This window comes from Oncorhynchus nerka, linkage group LG10 (assembly GCF_034236695.1).
Source record: "Oncorhynchus nerka isolate Pitt River linkage group LG10, Oner_Uvic_2.0, whole genome shotgun sequence".
In the NCBI taxonomy this organism is placed as follows: Eukaryota; Metazoa; Chordata; class Actinopteri; order Salmoniformes; family Salmonidae; genus Oncorhynchus; species Oncorhynchus nerka.
Genome location: NC_088405.1, coordinates 19,184,816 through 19,204,492, shown reverse-complemented (window position 1 = coordinate 19,204,492; position 19,677 = coordinate 19,184,816). Strand labels below are relative to the sequence as shown.

The 19,677-nt window shown below is 42.7% G+C and overlaps 1 protein-coding gene across 1 annotated transcript in view; it reads left to right on the top strand.

Annotated features, from left to right (window-relative positions):
- The window catches only part of LOC115134974 (potassium voltage-gated channel subfamily H member 1-like), an 87,602-nt gene that overhangs the window by 44,938 nt on the left and 22,987 nt on the right, over window positions 1-19,677 (top strand). Inside the window, exon 12 of the mRNA XM_065023098.1 lies at window positions 4,430-4,626. Within this exon, the coding sequence (XP_064879170.1) occupies window positions 4,430-4,626 (197 nt within the window). The remainder of the gene's footprint in view (window positions 1-4,429; window positions 4,627-19,677) is intronic.

Here is a 19,677-nt window from a genome sequence, read left to right as displayed (position 1 = left end):
GGTGTGTGTGTGTGTGTGTGTGTGTGTGTGTGTGTGTGTGTGTGTGTGTGTGTGTGTGTGTGTGTGTGTGTGTGTGTGTGTGTGTGTGTGTGTGTGTGTGTGTGTGTGTGTGTGTGTGTGTGTGTGTGTGTCGGCGGATGTGTGTGAGTGCATATACAGATCGTTAGACTGTTGCTGGGCAAACAGCCAATATTGCCAGGCAAACATACACACCAACATAATAAAAAATGGTAAACAGTAAAAATGCAACACCATCTCCCTGGGCCTACTAACAAACAGTAGCTGTGGTTATTTTCTATTGTGTTGCTGACCTGGTTAGTTCATGTTGATTGAACCCTGGGTGATGAATTAGCTACTGCTGTAAATCACAGTCTCATTAAACTAATGGCAGCTGCTATACAGAATCATTGCTGCACCAGCTGCTGAATGTAGGTCTACGTAGCACCGTGATCATTCTATTAACTAATTAACTCTAGTTGCTTACCTCATTCGCTCTTGGTTTGTCAGAAGGGGGTAGATCAGCTTTAATGTTACAGATAGGTTGTAGCTTCCATCAATGTAATTGTTTGCATCAATTCCAATCCCCCATATATATATATAACAACAACGCTTAGGCTTCTACTTCCAGTTTATACATATTATATACATTTTATGGACACAGTCTATTTTACAATAGTTATATTTGGTTTGTTTTCACTCCTGTCCTTCCTCTACCCTCAACTACTCCCATCTATTTCTGATGTCATTCCGGTTTGATTTCTATTTGCGATATCTGTCAAACTTTGCTCTTTCACAAAAGTTCTGAACCTATGTACGTTTTACGGACACAGTATGTTTTACATTAGTTATCTTGTTACTAGTTGTTATTAGTCCCAACCTTCAGCTCCATTCAACCTCCCATCTATCTCTTAAAACCATCCAGTCCCAACCTTCAGCTCCATTCAACCTCCCATCTATCTCTTAAAACCATCCAGATTGGATTTCTATTTACCATATATTTTTCTACTTTGCTGTGATGTTTCACAAGATCTTTTTAGAACGACCATGCAGTTGATTCACATTTCCACAGCTGCAGAGAACAATGATAGTTTTACTAGAATTGACTTTAGCTGTTTTGCTGTTCCATTTTTGCCTCTCTATCACTGCCTTGGTTTGTTTTAGGCTGTAAAACATGAAAGCCTTGCTTTTTTATTCAATCCAATCTGATTATGCTGACAAACTCATCAACTCCAAACCCATCGCAAATTATATGTTAGATTTGTTAGTTCCAAAATTTGAGCGTGAATTTACATTGTTAGGACTGACTACCAGCAACCGACAAACTATAAGTAAGTAAGGAGCCTTGGCTTGTGTGAGCCAGAACAGCCCATAGGAGCAGGATCTCCTGTTTCTGTAGCGTGAGGCAGCTTGATGTACAAGTACCCCCCCTGGACAGGACGCTGGTCTACCGCTGGGCCCTACCCCCAATCTATCTCCTTAATGCTGAGTGCCAAGCAGAGACGCATCAGGTCCCATTTTTACTGTCTTTAGTATAACTCTGCCGGGAATCGAGCTCCCAATCTTCCGATCTCAGGGCAAACACTCTAGCCACAAGGCCACTGAGTTAGTTCAAACTACTATCATACTGTTTTGTATGGGGCCATACACACACCCAGGTACGCTCTGTAATTCAATGTTGGCCGTGTATTTGATGGTTGTTGGCCGTGTATTTGATGGTTGTTGGCCATGTATTTGATGGTTGTTGGCCGTGTATTTGATGGTTGTTGGCCGTGTATTTGATGGTTGTTGGCCGTGTATTTGATGGTTGTTGGCCATGTATTTGATGGTCGTTGGCCGTGTATTTGATGGATGTTGGCCATGTATTTGATGGTTGTTGGCCGTGTATTTGATGGTTGTTGGCCATGTATTTGATGGATGTTGGCCGTGTATTTGATGGTTGTTGGCCGTGTATTTGATGGTTGTTGGCCGTGTATTTGATGGTTGTTGGCCGTGTATTTGATGGATGTTGGCCATGTATTTGATGGATGTTGGCCGTGTATTTGATGGATGTTGGCCGTGTATTTGATGGATGTTGGCCGTGTTTTTGATGGATGTTGGCCGTGTATTTGATGGATGTTGGCCGTTGTTGGTCGTGTATCTGATGGTTGTTGGCCGTGTATTTGATGGTTGTTGGCCGTGTATTTGATGGTTGTTGGCCATGTATTTGATGGTTGTTGGCCGTGTATTTGATGGTTGTTGGCCGTGTATTTGATGGTTGTTGGCCGTGTATTTGATGGTTGTTGGCCATGTATTTGATGGTTGTTGGCCGTGTATTTGATGGTTGTTGGCCGTGTATTTGATGGTTGTTGGCCGTGTATTTGATGGTTGTTGGCCGTGTATTTGATGGATGTTGGCCATGTATTTGATGGTTGTTGGCCATGTATTTGATGGTTGTTGGCCATGTATTTGATGGTTGTTGGCCATGTATTTGATGGATGTTGGCCATGTATTTGATGGTTGTTGGCCGTGTATTTGATGGTTGTTGGCCATGTATTTGATGGATGTTGGCCATGTATTTGATGGTTGTTGGCCGTGTATTTGATGGTTGTTGGCCATGTATTTGATGGATGTTGGCCGTGTATTTGATGGATGTTGGCCGTGTATTTGATGGTTGTTGGCCGTGTTTTTGATGGATGTTGGCCGTTGTTGGTCGTGTATCTGATGGATGTTGGCTGTGTATTTGATGGATGTTGGTCGTTGTTGGCCGTGTATTTGATGGATGTTGGCCGTGTATTTGATGGATGTTGCCAGCTTTTCAACAACGTACCGTAAAGCTGAGGCAGATGTCCGCTTTAATTAGGAAGAGACTGATATAAACAGATGGCGTGTATTTGATGGATGTTGGCCGTGTATTTGATGGATGTTGGCCGTGTATTTGATGGATGTTGGCCGTGTATTTGATGGATGTTGGCCACACAATAGAGTGTGTGTGTGTGTGTGTGTGTGTGTGTGTGTGTGTGTGTGTGTGTGTGTGTGTGTGTGTGTGTGTGTGTGTGTGTGTAGATTAGTAGTCTAGATGAGTAGATCAACTAAAATCTAGCAGGTTGGTGTTCTGTGTTGTGCTGTTCTGTTTTGTTCTAGCTTGTGTTATACTGGGCTGTGTTGTGTTGTGTTGATCTGAGCGGTGCTGTACTGTGCTGAGCGTTACTGTGCTACGTTCTTACTTTGTGCTGTGCTAGTCAGAGCTTCTCTGGAGAGTAGGAGATGATCCTGACTTAAATAATAATAATAATTCTATCACCATAGATTATCCGCTACACCATAATGACTGTTTTTCAGTCAATTAACTTCTATTGGGATTTCTTTGCAGTGTGGTGATTAGCAAAGTGACTGATGGGAGAGATTTCCTGTTTCTTTTCCCAAATGAATATAGAATATTTTTATGTGTTTGATTACGAGAAGACGTGTTTGTGTGTGTGTGTGTGTGTGTGTGGGTATTTTGTTATTTAAATACTTTTTTGTGTATTTGAGTGTTTCCAAATACATTCCAAAATTCAACTACTTGTTTTTTCAAATAAAGGTTATCTGAATACTTGTTTTCAAATGTATCGTTGAAAAGTAATTGAAATACCTGAAATAGTATTTGAACCAAGGTCTGGTACGTGCGCGTGTGGATGTGTAATTGAATGCATGTCTTGTGCAATTGCATGAAATCTTGTGAGTTCCAAGTAGGAAAACATCATTAGGTAATATAATGGATCATCTTGTTATATTTTGCAATGACAGCATCAAACATTTTCCCATTCACTTTCAATCATTCAACAAAGATATCAAAGCCCTTTTGAATATTGTAGTTTAATAATTTCAATTATTGTCAGTTCATAGACAACTGTACTGTTCGGTATTGTTGTGAAATGTCTTCTCTTTTTAATAAGCTCAGCCATTTTAAATGCAATTTTACAGAATCACAAATAGGATCCTCTCAGAAGCCAGACCCAATGATCAGAACAAATGTATATAGTGTCTGTGAATGATTTGTCAATTGACTGAACATTGATATGATTCACATCAACAAGTTGTATATTTCAGCCAGTAAGATGAATGGGTTCAAGCAGGCTTTCGTTGCTGTGACTGACAGGGTTTGAGCCAAAACACTTTGTTATCCTGCTGAGCCAAAGCCTAGGCATTAACTATGGGAGCAAACGTTCGTCTTCACATCTCCGGCATAGTCACTGGGATAAACAAACTATTGTTATGTCTCAGAAGTAAATGGGTAAATACTCAGTTGTAAACCGGGCATTTTAGCTGCTCTCTGCAGGTAAAAAAAATATTTAGGAAATCTTTCTAAAGTATTAAAAAAAGTAATTCATAAGTAAATCTCAGATGGAAAATCTGTCACATTTAAGAAGTAATATCTTAATCGGTTCTCTCTCTCTCTCTCTCTCTGCAGGTAAGGGGGACGTGTTTGGGGATGTGTTCTGGAAGGAGGTGACCCTAGCCCAGGCGTGTGCCAACGTGCGTGCCCTGACCTACTGTGACCTCCACGTCATCAAACGAGACGCCCTGCAGAAGGTTCTGGAGTTCTACACAGCCTTCTCTAACCACTTCTCACGGAACCTGCTGCTCACTTACAACCTGCGGAAGAGGGTCAGTAACTTATTGGACCATCCACTTATCTTCTAGCCTCATAGAACCAGCCTAATAGCTGTTCACCAGACTATTTCATCTAAGTGATCAGGCTGGTTCACCAGGCCACTCTTCTTCCTCCCTGCCTATCAAACTCATCTTCTTTTCTCATATCTGTTGTTATTTTATCTTCCTTGTCTCCTATGCCTGTCTTTCACGTCTCTCTCTCTCTCTCGCTCTATATATATATATATATATATATATATATATATTTCTCTCTGTTCTCCCGTCTCATCATCCGCACAGGGCATCTAAGGCCAGGATTGAAATCAGATCAGCGGTAACCCACAGTGACCGACAAACGCATAGCCTATCATTGCTTTTGTTTAGTATGTGTCAGAGGTTTAAATGCATTAGAGTGGTCAAATCCAGAAGAGGCTCCTCCTATTGCGAACATTGCCATAGTCGCATTAGTAGAAATCCCTGTTAAATGCAGCCATGTTACAAGTTTGAACACTGGAATGTAATGCTTTAATCTACACCTCGATTAGGCTGATATAAATCTGTATTCTTTTTGTTTAAAGGGAACTTTCACAATCTCCAGCACCACCTCAACATCAACATGTGAAAATGGCGCATTTTTATGTTTCGTACTAAAAAAGATACAGGAAGATAAGTGTTTCCAATGACATCATCGGTGTGCGTTGTGTGATTTTCAACCAATTATGAGTTGGCATTGCCTGCTAATTGTCTACTAATTGGTTGAGGATGTCATTGGAAACATTTATCTTCCTCTATCTTTTTTATTACAAAACATAGAAACATGCCACTTTCACATATGTTGATGGGGTGGTGCTGGAGATGAACGTGAATTAGATTTTTTTTTAAATTTCCCTTTAAATATTTTCAAATTGACAGTCATTATTTCTATATAGCCTACACGTTCTTATTCTGAACTTCTAACGTGGGTGAGATACAGTGCATTCAGAAAGTTTTCAGACCCCTTGACTTTTTCCACATTTTGTTACGTTACAGCCTAATTCTAAAATGGATTAAATAAAACATTTCCCAATCATCAATCTACACATAATACCCCATATTGACAAAGCAAGAAATGTTTGCAAATTTGTAAAATAAAAAAATTAAAACAGAAATATCACATTTACAGAAGCATTCAGACCCTTTACTCAGTACTTTGTTGAAGCACCTTTGGCAGCGATTACAGCCTTGAGTCTCTTGGGTATGACGCAACAAGCTTGGCATACCTGTATTTCCCATTCTTCTCTGCAGATCCTCTCAAGCTCTGTCAGGTTGGATGGGGAGCGACGCTGAAAAGCTATTTTCAGGTCTTTTCAGAGATGTTCAATCCGGTTCAAGTCCAGGCTCTGGCTGAGCCACTCAAGGACATTGAGACTTGTCCCGAAGCCACTCCTGCATTGTCTTGGCTGTGTGCTTAGGGTTGTTGTCCTGTTGGAAGGTGAACCTTCACCCCAGTCTGAAGTCCCGAGTGCTCTGGAGCAGGTTTTCATAAAGAATCTCTCTGTACTTTTCTCTGTTCATCTTTCTCTCGATCCTGACTAGTCTCCCAGTCCCTGCCACTGAAAACCATCCCCAGAGCATGATGCTGTCACCACCATGCTTCACCAGGTTTCCTCCAGAATAACGCTTGGCATTCAGGCCAAAGAGTTCAATCTTGGTTTCATCAGACCTGAGAATCTTGTTTCTCATTGTCTGAGATTCCTTTATGTCTTTTGGCAAACTCCAAGCGGGCTGTTATGTGCCTTTTTACTGAGGAGTGGCTCCGTCTGGCCACTCTACCACAAAGATGTGATTGGTGGAGTACTGCGGAGACGGTTCTCCCAACTCCATAGAGGAACTCTGTCAGTGTGGCCATGGGGTTCTTGGTCACCTCCCTTTCTCCCCTGATTGCTCAGTTTTGCCGGGCGGCCAGCTCTAGGAAGAGTCTTGGTGGTTCCAAATAGAGGTCGGCCGATTAATCGGAATGGCCGATTAATTATCGCCGATTTCACGTTTTTATAACAATCGGAAATCGGTATTTTTGGGCGCCGATTTGTTTTATTATTATTATTTTTTATACCTTTATTTAACTAGGCAAGTCAGTCAAGAACACATTCTTATTTTCAATGACGGCCTAGGAACAGTGGGTTAATTGCCTTGTTCAGGGGCAGAACAACATATTTTCACCTTGTAAGCTCAGGGGATCCAATCTTGCAACCTTACAGTTAACTAGACCAACGCAATAACGACCTGCCTCTCTCTCGTTGCACTCCACAAGGAGACTGCCTGTTAAGCGAATGCAGTAAGCCAAGGTAAGTTGCTAGCTAGCATTAAACTTATCTTATAAAAAACAATCAATCATAATCACTAGTTAAATGGTTGATGATATTACTAGATATTATCTAGCGTGTCCTGCGTTGCATATAATCTGACTGAGCATACAAGCATACAAGTATCTAAGTATCTGACTGAGCGGTGGTAGGCAGAAGCAGGCATGTAAACATTCATTCAAACAGCACTTTTGTGCGTTTTGCCAGCAGCTGTTTATGCATTGAGCTGTTTATGACTTCAAGCCTATCAACTCCCGAGATGAGGCTGGTGTAACCGAAGTGAAATGGCTAGCTAGTTAGCGCGCGCTAATAGCGTTTCAAACATCACTCGCTCTGAGCCTTCTAGTAGTTGTTCCCCTTACTCTGCATGGGTAACGCTGCTTCGATGGTGGCTGTTGTCGTTGTGTTGCTGGTTCGAGCCCAGGGAGGAGCGAGGAGAGGGACGGAAGCTATACTGTTACACTGGGAATACTAAAGTGCCTATAAAAACATCCAATAGTCAAAGGTTAATGAATATACAAATGGTATAGAGGGAAATGGTCCTATAATTCCTATAATAACTACAACCTAAAACTTCTTACCTGGGAATATTGAAGACTCATGTTAAAAGGAACCACCAGCTTTCATATGTTCTCATGTTCTGAGCAAGGAACTGAAACGTTAGCTTTCTTAGATAGCACATATTGCACTTTTAGTTTCTTCTCCAACACTTTGTTTTTGCATTATTTAAACCAAGTTGAACATGTTTCATTATTTACTTGAGGCTAAATTGATTTTATTGATGTATTATATTAAGTTAAAATAGTGTTCATTCAGTATTGTTCTAATTGTCATTATTACAAATAAATAAATAAAAATCTGCCGATTAATCAGTATCGGCTTTTTTGGTCCTCCAATAATCGGCATCGGTATCGGCATTGAAAAATCATAATCAGTCAACCTCTAGTTCCAAAGGTCTTCCATTTAAGAATGATGGAGGCCGCTGTGTTCTTGGGGACCTTCAAATGCTGCAGAAATGGTTTGGTACCCTTCCCCAGATCTGTGCCTCGGAGCTCTACGGACAATTCCTTCGACCTCATGGCTTGGTTTTTGCTCTGACATGCACTGTCAACTGTGGGACCTTATATAGACAGGTGTGTACCTTTTCAAATCATGTCCAATCAATTGAATTTATCACAGGTGGACTCCAATCAAGTTGTAGAAACATCTCAAGGATGATCAATGGAAACAGGATGCACCTGAGCTCAATTTCGATTCTCATAGCAAAGGATCTGAATACTTTTGTAAATATGGTATTTCTGTTTTTTATTTTTAATACATTTTCAAAAAAAATCTAAACCTGTTTTTGCTTTGTCATTATGGGGTATTGTGTGTAGATTGATGAGGATTTTTCTTTTTTTACATTTAAACTATTTTAGAATAAGGCTGGTATGTAACTGAATACTTTCAGAATGCACTAAGGATACGTGTGGTTTCGTGACAAGGGCCACTTGGTGTCTTTCATATATATCTCTTATTTTTATTTCATTTATAATTTAATATTTTGTTCTTGTCTATAATGTTTTATACTTTGTCATGTACTTGTACGTTTTATGTGGAATCCAGGGAGAGTAACTTCTGCGTGTGCAGTAGCTGATGGGGATCCTAATAAACTAAATCGTAAGAGCAGCCGCCCTCTAATTTAACAGCTCCTACGTAGTTACACCGTAGACACCAACTAAACAAATGCAATATATGCTATGCTATGTTTTTCAGGCTAACCCGAGTAACCACTGATCTAATGAATCCTGACCTAAGCTTCTAATCTAATCAATATCATCTCATTGTAACAATCAGAGAAAAGTCAATAGCAGATTACAACCTGGTATTTTGAAGTCCATATCACTTTTATATTAGCAGTATCAGCATAAACTCTTTGATTTTCAGTTATAGACAAAATTCATGCCGATCACCTTCTAGATGATTTTTCTTTGGAATGAATGAATCATTAAGGGGTGATTCTGAGATCCTAGATGATAGATTGTATGATGGTGGATCAGATCAGATGAGATCAGATGTACAAAGCTTACTTATGATGATATTGTGACAGGATGTACCAGGGCTGCAGCAGAGGTGTGTCTGTCTGTGTCCTACTCTGCACTGTGATGTGTGATCTTCTCTCTGTGCATGATGTGAGAGCTTTGATATTTGGTATTTTATTAGGATCCCCATTAGCTGTTGCGATAGCAGCAGCTACTCTTCCTAGGGTCCACACAAAACATGAAACATGACTTAATACAGGACATTAATAGACAAGAACAGCTCAAGGACAGAACTACGTACATTTTAAACGCCTACCTACAGTATCAATGCATAGAATATCTATGTCAAATAGGGGAGAGGTGTTGTGCCGTGAGATGTTGCTTATCTGTTTTTTGAAACCAGGTTTGCTGTTCATTTGAACAATATGAGTTGGAACGGAGTTCCATGCAATCATGGCTCTATATAATACTGTGTTTTCTTGAATTTGTTCTGGATTTGGGTACTGAAAAGACCCCTGGTGGCATGTCTGGTGCAGTGTGTGTCAGTGCTGTGTGTAAGCGACTATGCAAACTATTTTGATTTTTCAACACATTTAATGTTTCTTGTAAAAATAAGTGATGCAGTCAGTCTCTCCTCAACTTATAGCCAAGATAAACTGGCATGCATAGTATTTATATTAGCCCTCTGATTACAGTGAAGAGCAAGATGCGCCGCTCTATTCTGGGCCAGCTGCAGCTTAACTAGGTACTTCTTTGCAGCACTTGACCATATGACTGGAAAATAATCAAGATAAGATCAAACTAGAGCCTGCAGGATTTTCTTTGTGGAGTGTGGTGTCAAAAAAGCAGAGCATCTTCACAACCACTGAATCAATATGTTTTGACCATAACAGTTAAAAATCCAATGAAACACAAAGTAATTAAGTCTCCTCAAGTTGCTCAACAGCTGTTGTTACTTTGTGAACTGAGCACATGCTCACCACTTAACCACAGCTGTGTGCTGTACTGTGGGATAGATAGCTTACTCATCGCTGCAAAACGCTGGCTATCAAGGCGCTCTTGGACCTCAGCCTGGCATGGCTCAATCAATACACCAATGACTGATTTAGGGGAGCGGGAGAGAGGGAAAGGGAGGAAGGGAGAAATGAAAAGGTTGGAAGAACCATTTGGATAGTTGAAAATGTGTGCAGATTATTTACAAATATTCTCATTTTATAATTTTCACTACTACATTTCTAGATGATAATGTTAATGATACATGCCTGTGATTAAACCTTTGTTCATGTAAGACTTAAATGTTGCAAATTCAATCAAAAAGCCAAAAAGACATGTTTACGTCGATAAGGTATGGTGAAAACAATGTTAACTCAACACAGTTCTGCCTGATGAGCTGGATAGATGCTTGAACTACAGTACCAGTCAAAAGTTTGGACACATCTACTCATTCAAGGGTTTTCTTTATTTTTTACTATTTTCTACATAGTAGAATAATAGTCTAGACATTAAAATTATGAAATAACACAGATAGAATCATGTAGTAACCCAAAAAATGTTAAATAAATCAAAATATATTTATATTATTTAAAGTAGCCACCCTTTGCCTTGATGACACTCTTGGCATTCTCTCAACCAGCTTCATTAGGTAGCTGGAATGCTCTTTCAACAGTCTTGTGGGAAATCCTTCATATGCTGAGCACTTGTTGGTTGTTTTTCCATCACTCTGCGGTCTAACTCATCCCAAACCATCTCAGTGGGGTTGAGGTCTGGTGATTGTGGAGGCTAGGTCATCTGATGCAGAAGGAACTGGATCGTCTCGCTGTGGTTCCCTGACACATGTAGGTTGATGGGGGTGGTATTGTGGGTGACCCGGCCTATAGAGTTCCCGTCCAGTGCTCTAACATCCATGGGAATAGAGAGGGGCTGAGTGGGGATATCCATAGCGGAAGCCAGGCTACGTCCATAAAGCTCTCAACAGCCCCAGAGTCGATGAGTATCCGGAGAGATTTCGATTGGTTCCCCCACAGCAACATGGCATGAAAAGGGATGCGAGTAAAGGGAGAGGAAAGTTCTCTGTATGACCCACCAGAGTACTCGCTCCTACCGGTGGTCTTTTAGTGGACAGGTGGTGAGGAAATTACCCGTAGTCCCGCAATACAGGCAACTCTTAGTGTGAAGCCTGTCTAGCCGTTCAGCTGGAGACAGCCTAGCTCTGCCTAGTTGCATAGGCTTGGGAAGAGTTGAATCGTCAGTCTTCGGAGACTCTCGTGGAAACTCGGGTAGCCTCGTGTTCTCTTGACAATGGAGCCGTCGGGGACTTCCGGGATGCCTCGGAGGCGATGTGGAATCCTTGGACGGGCAAGTGAAGTCGAATCTCCTCTCCTTTCTTCGTTCTCGTAGTCGCCCATCGATTCGAATGGTCAAGGCGATGAGCAAGTTGAGATCCGTCGGTAGTTCCTGGGCTGAAAACTTGTCCTTTACTTCCTCCGATACTCCGTGCAGAAACATGTTGATTGCTTCTGGGTTCCAGGCACTCTCAGCCGCCAACGTGCGAAAATCCACTGCGTAGTCTGCCACACTACAGTAGTCTTGACGTAGCTGGAGCAGCTTACGAGCAGCCTCTCTACCGGACAACGGAGAATCAAACACCTTCCGAACTTCCTCCACAAACTCCTCCAGACTGAGGCAGATGGCGGATTGCTGCTTCCACACCGCCTGACATCATCGTTAGGATGTACGCTATCCTCGAAAGGTTCAAGGGGAACGAAGAAGGCTGCAGCACAAAAATGAGGGAGCACTGGGAGAGAAGCCCGGCAGGATCTGGAATCTCCAGCATAGCGCTTCGGAGGAGGTAAGCGGGGTTCTCGGGACACTGGGGTAGGCTGGGAGATTACGGGCGTGATCCGCTGCCCAGTGGGGAATCTGCGGAATTGCTCCAGCAAAGTATTGAATGCCTGGTCATGTCATTATGCCAGGGTATGGAGTCCCTCCATAAGACCTTGAAGTACCTCCTCGTGTCTTCCAATGGTGGCTCTTTGCAGGGAGACAGTATTGTGGAGCTGGTGTGAGTCTGAGTCTGCTGGGTCAGTCATGGCCAGTTTGTTCTATCGGGTTTCAGGTATGACCCAGATGCAGACAAAGTAACAAAAGTTTTTATTGCTAGTAATGGGTCAAACAACTGGTCAAGGGCAGGCAGAGGTCAGTAATCCAGAAAGGGTGCAACAGGGACAGAACGGCGGGCAGTCTCAGGGTCAGGGCAGGCAGGGTTCAATAATCCAGAAAGGGTGCAACAGGGACAGAACGGCAGGCAGGCTCAGGGTCAAAGCAGGCAGAAAGGTCAAAACCAGGAAAGACTAGAAAACAAGAACAGACAGGAGCAAGGGGACGAACGCTGATAGGTATCACAAAACAAACTGGCAAAAGACAAACATAGAGCAAAGGTATAAATATGCTGGGGATAATGCAGAAGATGGGCGACACCTGGAGGAGGGTGGAGACGAGCACAAAGACAGGTGAAACAGATCAGGGTGTGACAGAATAAGTAGGTGTGTCCAAACTTTGGACTGGTACTGTACATTGATGCAAACTGCCTGATCAGCAGACTAATGTCTAGGAAATGCTGTGTCTTTGTAAGCCATACATCAGCATAACATTTTAGCGTAAATATTCCTCTACGTTATGTGTTTGATATATTGATTGATGGAACAATCTACAGAATACCCTACAATTGGAACGCATTGGTGCCTTTCAGGCAATTCAGATTGTTGGAGGATCTCTTCATTGAGGAGTGTGTTTTTTTAATGATTTGCAAGGTGTTTAATTTAATTAAGGACACGTTTGTAAGCTACCGTCGCAATGCAAACACACAATACTGAATTGCAAGCAGATGTTGTAGCTACATATAGTTTAGAATACATATAATGTACTGAAATCACAGGATAAGGGATTTTTTTTAAATAAAGGCTTTGAGCGAGTCCATGTAAACTCACTCATGGGGAAGGCAGTACACAGACTTAAGTATTAATAACAATAGTTATGATAAATATAGTTATTTCCCAATATGCTCAAAGCACTTGACATTGTGTAGGGGAAACTCATCCCATTTCATCTACTGCCACACCACATCAGTCAACAACACGTACTTCAGCTGGCTAGTTCTGCACTATCAGTGTAAAACCATGCTGAGATTACAGTGTTTGTGTGTCAGTGATAGAGTGCATGCGTGTGGATGTGTGTGTACATTCGTGCATCTGTGCGACCGCGCATAAGCCTTGATTCTGCTGTAAATGACCTCCGCATGTGAGTCAATGCAGATAAGACAACCATACACAGACAATGGGATGCTGCAGCTATCTATGGCAGTGGAGGCTGCTGAGAGGAGGACGGCTCATAATAATGGCATGGAAACCATGTCTTTTGATGCCATTCCATTTGCTCTGTTCCAGCCATTATTATGAGCCATCCTCCCCTCAGCAGCCTTCACTGATTTACGGTGTCCATTTGCGACCATCCGGCCTCTCCGAGGGCTCAGGTGGGATAGGAGATAATCAATCTGTTCTTGCACTCCATAGCTATAACTCTATGTAACAGGACACAGATCCAGAGGAGACACCAATGGGGGCTCTACCTCTGTAACGTGGCCCCCTGAGAATTCCACAAATGAATCTATGTCAAAAGTAATGCCCTTACAGGTCAATTAGGTCCCTAGAGTGGCGCTGTAATGTGGATTGGTATTGACTTGACGGGGTCCATGATGTTATCTGACAGATCTGTTGATCATTTGTCTCTTGTTTACTAGTTATTATGATCGCTACCATGTCTTTCAAGGTAGATTTACAGGCATTTGGGGTGTGTGTGTGTGTGTGCGTGTGTGTGTGTGTGTGTGGTGTAAAGGGTGAGTGATTACATAGCAATGTAACAGAGGTTAGAAAAGGTTACTTGGCACGCTTCACCCGGTTCTCTCTCAGGAGCCAATCGGTGAGCAGATTGAGTGGAATGTCCTTTTGATTGGTCACATAATGCAGCACCACTGACTGTGATGCCCCATCCTGCGCCAGTTGAGCTAAATCCATTACTAACATACCTAACAAAACCTCCAAACACCACTCAGTTTTAAATCCACTGACAACATAGATCCATGTTTCGTCTGAAGCTGCCATGACCAGTTTACGCCATAGTGGCCTATTGTGACGTTCATTAATATCAACCTATTGGCCCCTGAGATGCCAAACCCCATTGGGGGAAAGTGGTGCATGGGCCACGTTTGTTTTAGAGATTAGCTGAGATTGTAAAACTCAAGGTCTCTAGAGCTTACCTCATCTGCTTTGGTGAAACCCAATACTTTGATGACCATGGAACGTTTTGGTTCCAGAATGTATTAGCTTACCTGAGGCTTCCTCCACACAGCTAGTGCTTACCGTAGCACTGAGTGAAGCATCAGGGGACTTCCCTCTGCTTACTGATGTCATTCATATGGTATTTTGGGGCGGCAGGTAGCCTAGTGGTTAGAGTGTTGGGCCAGAAACTAAAAGGTTACTAGATCGAATCCCCGAGCTGACAAGGTAAAAATCTGTCGTTCTGCCCCTGAACTAGGCAGTTAACCCACTGTTTCTAGGCTGTCATTGTAAATAAGAATTTGATCTTAACTGACTTGCCTAGTTAAATAAATATATAGTGCTCCCTCTCCTGTGTGTATTTGTGTGCTTACTTATTATCCTGGATGCAAATAGTTGTTTCAATATATTTAGTATAGTAGACTTTTTAGAATGTATGTGATCTGCTTCAACACAAAGCAGTAAACTGGAAATTCGCAGCAGCCGAATGCTTGGAGAATTGAAGAGTGGACCATTAAGGCAGGTAGCTTTAGTTTGGTTTCCTGGTGCTGCTCATTGTTGCTAATTCAATAGCCTTAGTATAAATTCAAAAGCCAACCACTACAGACAATTGATAACATGGGCTATAAATCAGTCAGATCTAAAAAGAAAGAAAGAACAGACTGACTGCACTTAGTTGGCCAGTTGTATCCATAGAGAACTATTTAGTATTTCTATCTCAATCTATGAACAGTATTGTGCTATTGAGACTTACTAGGAAGTTTGGTGCATTGGGTTGTGTCTGTCCACAGTAAATGCTACAGTACCGATGAACCCTGGCAGGCTGAACTTACCCCTCAGACTCAGACTTGGCCTCACCCTTCCTCCTCCTCATCCCCTCCTCCTCACTCGTCTGTCCATTCCTGCCTCATCAGCACCAAACTCTGCTGAGCCTATGCCCTGATCTCTGCTGATCTCGTCCTTTCTGCTCACTAAACATCCCAAGAGCGACCACCTTACCCTTCAAAGGACCTTACCCTACCAAGGAAATCTGTAAAACAAAGTTTGCCGCCTCTGTGACCTGTAAAACAAAATTTACTTTCTCTGTTGTTAACAGAGCTTTTCCTACGAGGGCAGTGTAATGAGCTTACAAAAGCCCGCCATTTGTCAGCAAAACGTCCTCTCATCCATATGAAACACCACTATGTGGATTGAGACTTTAGACATGATCCCAAGGAAATGAAAGGATGGCAGATAAGAAGCTACAGAAAGGAAGAGGGAGGATAGAGCATTAGAGAAGGGAAATAGGGAAGACTGGAATGGATAGAAGAGTTGCTGTATAAGAAACCAAGTGGTGGGCTGCTGTTTTATTTATTGTTTCCTCAGAATTAAGGAGTGGGCCTTTTTAAAGAGTGGCAAAGTGCTATAGAGGAAGAGAATTGGGAGAACAAGGGGAAGACTGGAATGGAGACTTACTGTAGATGGGAGTGAAGGGGAAGGATTTGAGTGGCTAGAACATGTTGATTCTGAGTTGTAGTGACAGTCTCTGTCTCCCACCATCTGCAGCAGTGTGTTTAATGGCTGGTCTCTGGGCAGATTTATAGACCTTAACTAAACTCGGGTGATTTATTGAGACAGACCTCCTCCTTCCTAACAACATCAATCTCACCTAGGAGCTAGGGTTGTACAGACGTATCAGAAACATGTCTTCTACCAGACCATTTCCTGTCCATGGGCGCGGGAGGGACAGAAGAGCATTTACAGAATGGTGCATGCTGGGTAATGGGAGTTAGAGGACAGAGTAGTGAGAGAGGATATCACACATCATTAAAACAAATGTTTAATATATAATAATATTACAATAATATAGTAATATGTATCTTCATGGGATATTACTTTAGTAGAGTAGAATGTCTGACTTTATGAGAGTAGGAAAACGTTATATGGTAATAATACAGTGGCTTACGAGAGTATTCACCCCCTATTTTGTTGCCTTACAACCTGTAATTTAAATATATTTTTTTGGGGGGGTTGTATCATTTGATTTACACAACATGCCTACCACTTTGAAGATGCAAAATATTTTTTTTCATGAAACAAACAAGAAATAAGTGTAACGTTTTTTTGAGTTGAAGGAGAGGCGGACCAAAATGCAGCGTGGTTACTTGTATACATCTTTAATAAAGATGAAAACACGACCAGTATACAAAAACAATAAACGTGAAAAAACCTAAACAGCCTATCTGGTGCAAACAAACACAGAGACAGGAACAATCACCCACAAGAGACCTAAAGAATATGGCTGCCTAAATATGGTTCCCAATCAGAGACAACGATAAACACCTGCCTCTGATTGAGAACCACTCTAGGCAACCATAGACTTACCTAGAGTACTACTCTAACCACAATCCCATAACTACAAACAACCACAGACAAAACAAACCACATAAATACCCATGTCACACCCTGGCCTAACCAAAATAATAACGAAAAACACAGAATACTAAGGCCAGGGCGTGACAATAAGACCAAAAAAACAGAACTTGAACGTGCATAACTATACTTTGTAGAGCCACCCCTTGCAGCAATTACAGCTGCAAGTCTCTTGGGGTATGTCTCTATAAGCTTGGCACATCTAGCCACTGGGATTTTTGCCCATTCTTCAAGGCAAAACTGCTCCAGCTCCTTCAAGTTGGATGGGTTCCGCTGGTGTACAGGAATATTTAAGTCATACCACAGATTCTCAACTGTATTGAGGTCTGGGCTTTGACTAGACCATTCCAAGACATGTAAAGGTTTCCCCTTAAACCACTCAAGTGTTGCTTTAGCAGTATGCTTAGAGTCATTGTCCTGCTGGAAGCTGAACCTCCGTCCCAGTCTCAAATCTCTGGAAGACTGAAATAGGTTTCCCTTAGGGATTCCCTGTATTTAGCGGCATCCATCATTCATTCAAATCTGACCAGTTTCCCAGTCCCTGTCGTTGAAAAACATCCCCATAGCATGATGCTGCCACCACCATGCTTCACTGTGGGGATGATGTTCTCGTGGTGATGAGAGGTGTTGGGTTTGCGCCAGGCATAGTTTTCCATGATGGCCAAAAAGCTCTGACCAGAGTACCTTCTTCCATATGTTTGGGAAGTCTCCCACATGCCTTTTGCCAAACATGCCAGACGTGTTTGCTTATTTTTTTCTTTAAGCAATGGCTTTTTTCTGGCCACTATTCCGTAAAGCCCAGCTCTATGGAGTGTACGGCTTAAAGTGGTTCTATGGACAGATACTCAGGGTTATCTTTGGTCTCTTTGTTGCCTCTCTGATTAATGCCCTCCTTGCCTGGTCCATGAGTTTTGGTGTGCGGCCCTGTTTTGGCAGGTTTGTTGTGATGCCATATTCTTTCAATTTTTTTAATAATGGATTTAATGGTGCTCTGTGGGATGTTCAAAGTTTCTGATATTTTTTTATAACCCAACCCTGATCTGTACATCTCCACAACTTTGTCCTTGACCTGTTTGGAGAGCTCCTTGGTCTTCATAGTTCCACTTGCTTGGTGGTGCCCCTTGCTTAGTGGTGTTGCAAACTCTGGGGCCTTTAAAAACAGATGTGTGAATATATACTGAGATCATGTCACACTTAGATTGCACACAGGTGGACTTTATTTAACTAATTATGTGACTTCTGAAGGTAATTGGTTGCACCAGATCTTATTTAGGGGCTTCGTAGACAAGGGGTTGAATACACCATTTTTTTAACTTCACCAATTTGGACTATTTTGTGTTTGTCCATTAAATGAAATCCAAATAAAAATACATTTACATTTAACATTTACATTTAAGTCATTTAGCAGACGCTCTTATCCAGAGCGACTTACACATTGGTGCGTTCACCTTAAGACATCCAGTGGAACAGCCACTTTACAATAGTGCATCTAAATATTTTAAGGGGGGTGAGAAGGATTACTTTATCCTATCCTAGGTATTCCTGAAAGAGGTGGGGTTTCAGGTGTCTCCGGAAGGTGGTGATTGACTCCGCTGTCCTGGCGTCGTGAGGGAGTTTGTTCCACCATTGGGGGGCCAGAGCAGCGAACAGTTTTGACTGGGCTGCGCGGGAACTGTACTTCCTCAGTGGTAGGGAGGCGAGCAGGCCAGAGGTGGATGAACGCAGTGCCCTTGTTTGGGTGTAGGGCCTGATCAGAGCCTGGAGGTACTGAGGTGCCGTTCCCCTCACAGCTCCGTAGGCAAGCACCATGGTCTTGTAGCGGATGCGAGCTTCAACTGGAAGCCAGTGGAGAGAGCGGAGGAGCGGGGTGACGTGAGAGAACTTGGGAAGGTTGAACACCAGACGGGCTGCGGCGTTCTGGATGAGTTGTAGGGGTTTAATGGCACAGGCAGGGAGCCCAGCCAACAGCGAGTTGCAGTAATCCAGACGGGAGATGACAAGTGCCTGGATTAGGACCTGCGCCGCTTCCTGTGTGAGGCAGGGTCGTACTCTGCGGATGTTGTAGAGCATGAACCTACAAGAACGGGCCACCGCCTTGATGTTAGTTGAGAACGACAGGGTGTTGTCCAGGATCACGCCAAGGTTCTTAGCGCTCTGGGAGGAGGACACAATGGAGTTGTCAACCGTGATGGCGAGATCATGGAACGGGCAGTCCTTCCCCGGGAGGAAGAGCAGCTCCGTCTTGCCGAGGTTCAGCTTGAGGTGGTGATCCGTCATCCACACTGATATGTCTGCCAGACATGCAGAGATGCGATTCGCCACCTGGTCATCAGAAGGGGGAAAGGAGAAGATTAATTGTGTGTCGTCTGCATAGCAATGATAGGAGAGACCATGTGAGGTTATGACAGAGCCAAGTGACTTGGTGTATAGCGAGAATAGGAGAGGGCCTAGAACAGAGCCCTGGGGGACGCCAGTGGTGAGAGCGCGTGGTGAGGAGACAGATTCTCGCCACGCCACCTGGTAGGAGCGACCTGTCAGGTAGGACGCAATCCAAGCGTGGGCCGCGCCGGAGATGCTCAACTCGGAGAGGGTGGAGAATTTAAATTACAGGTTGTAATGCAACAAAATAGGAAAAACACCAAGAGGGGTGAATATTTTTGCAAGGCACTGTACTGATCACCTTAGATTTCTCAGCTACATTAGAATGTGACAAGGGTCAGCAAAGGATTCATGTTTTTTCCCAGGGCTGTGCAGCCTAATGGAAAATACCATTACCATTGAAAGATGTTAGTTGTGACAATTACAGTTGCATAAGCCACACCAGTGTATTTTATGCAACCCAGGTTTGTGGGGCGACCATTAAATCAGAGAAGCGTGATTCATTTTAATCAAAGTGGATGATGATGAATAATCTGTCATTATATCATATGGTTATGGGTGTGTACGTGACCTGTATGAGCA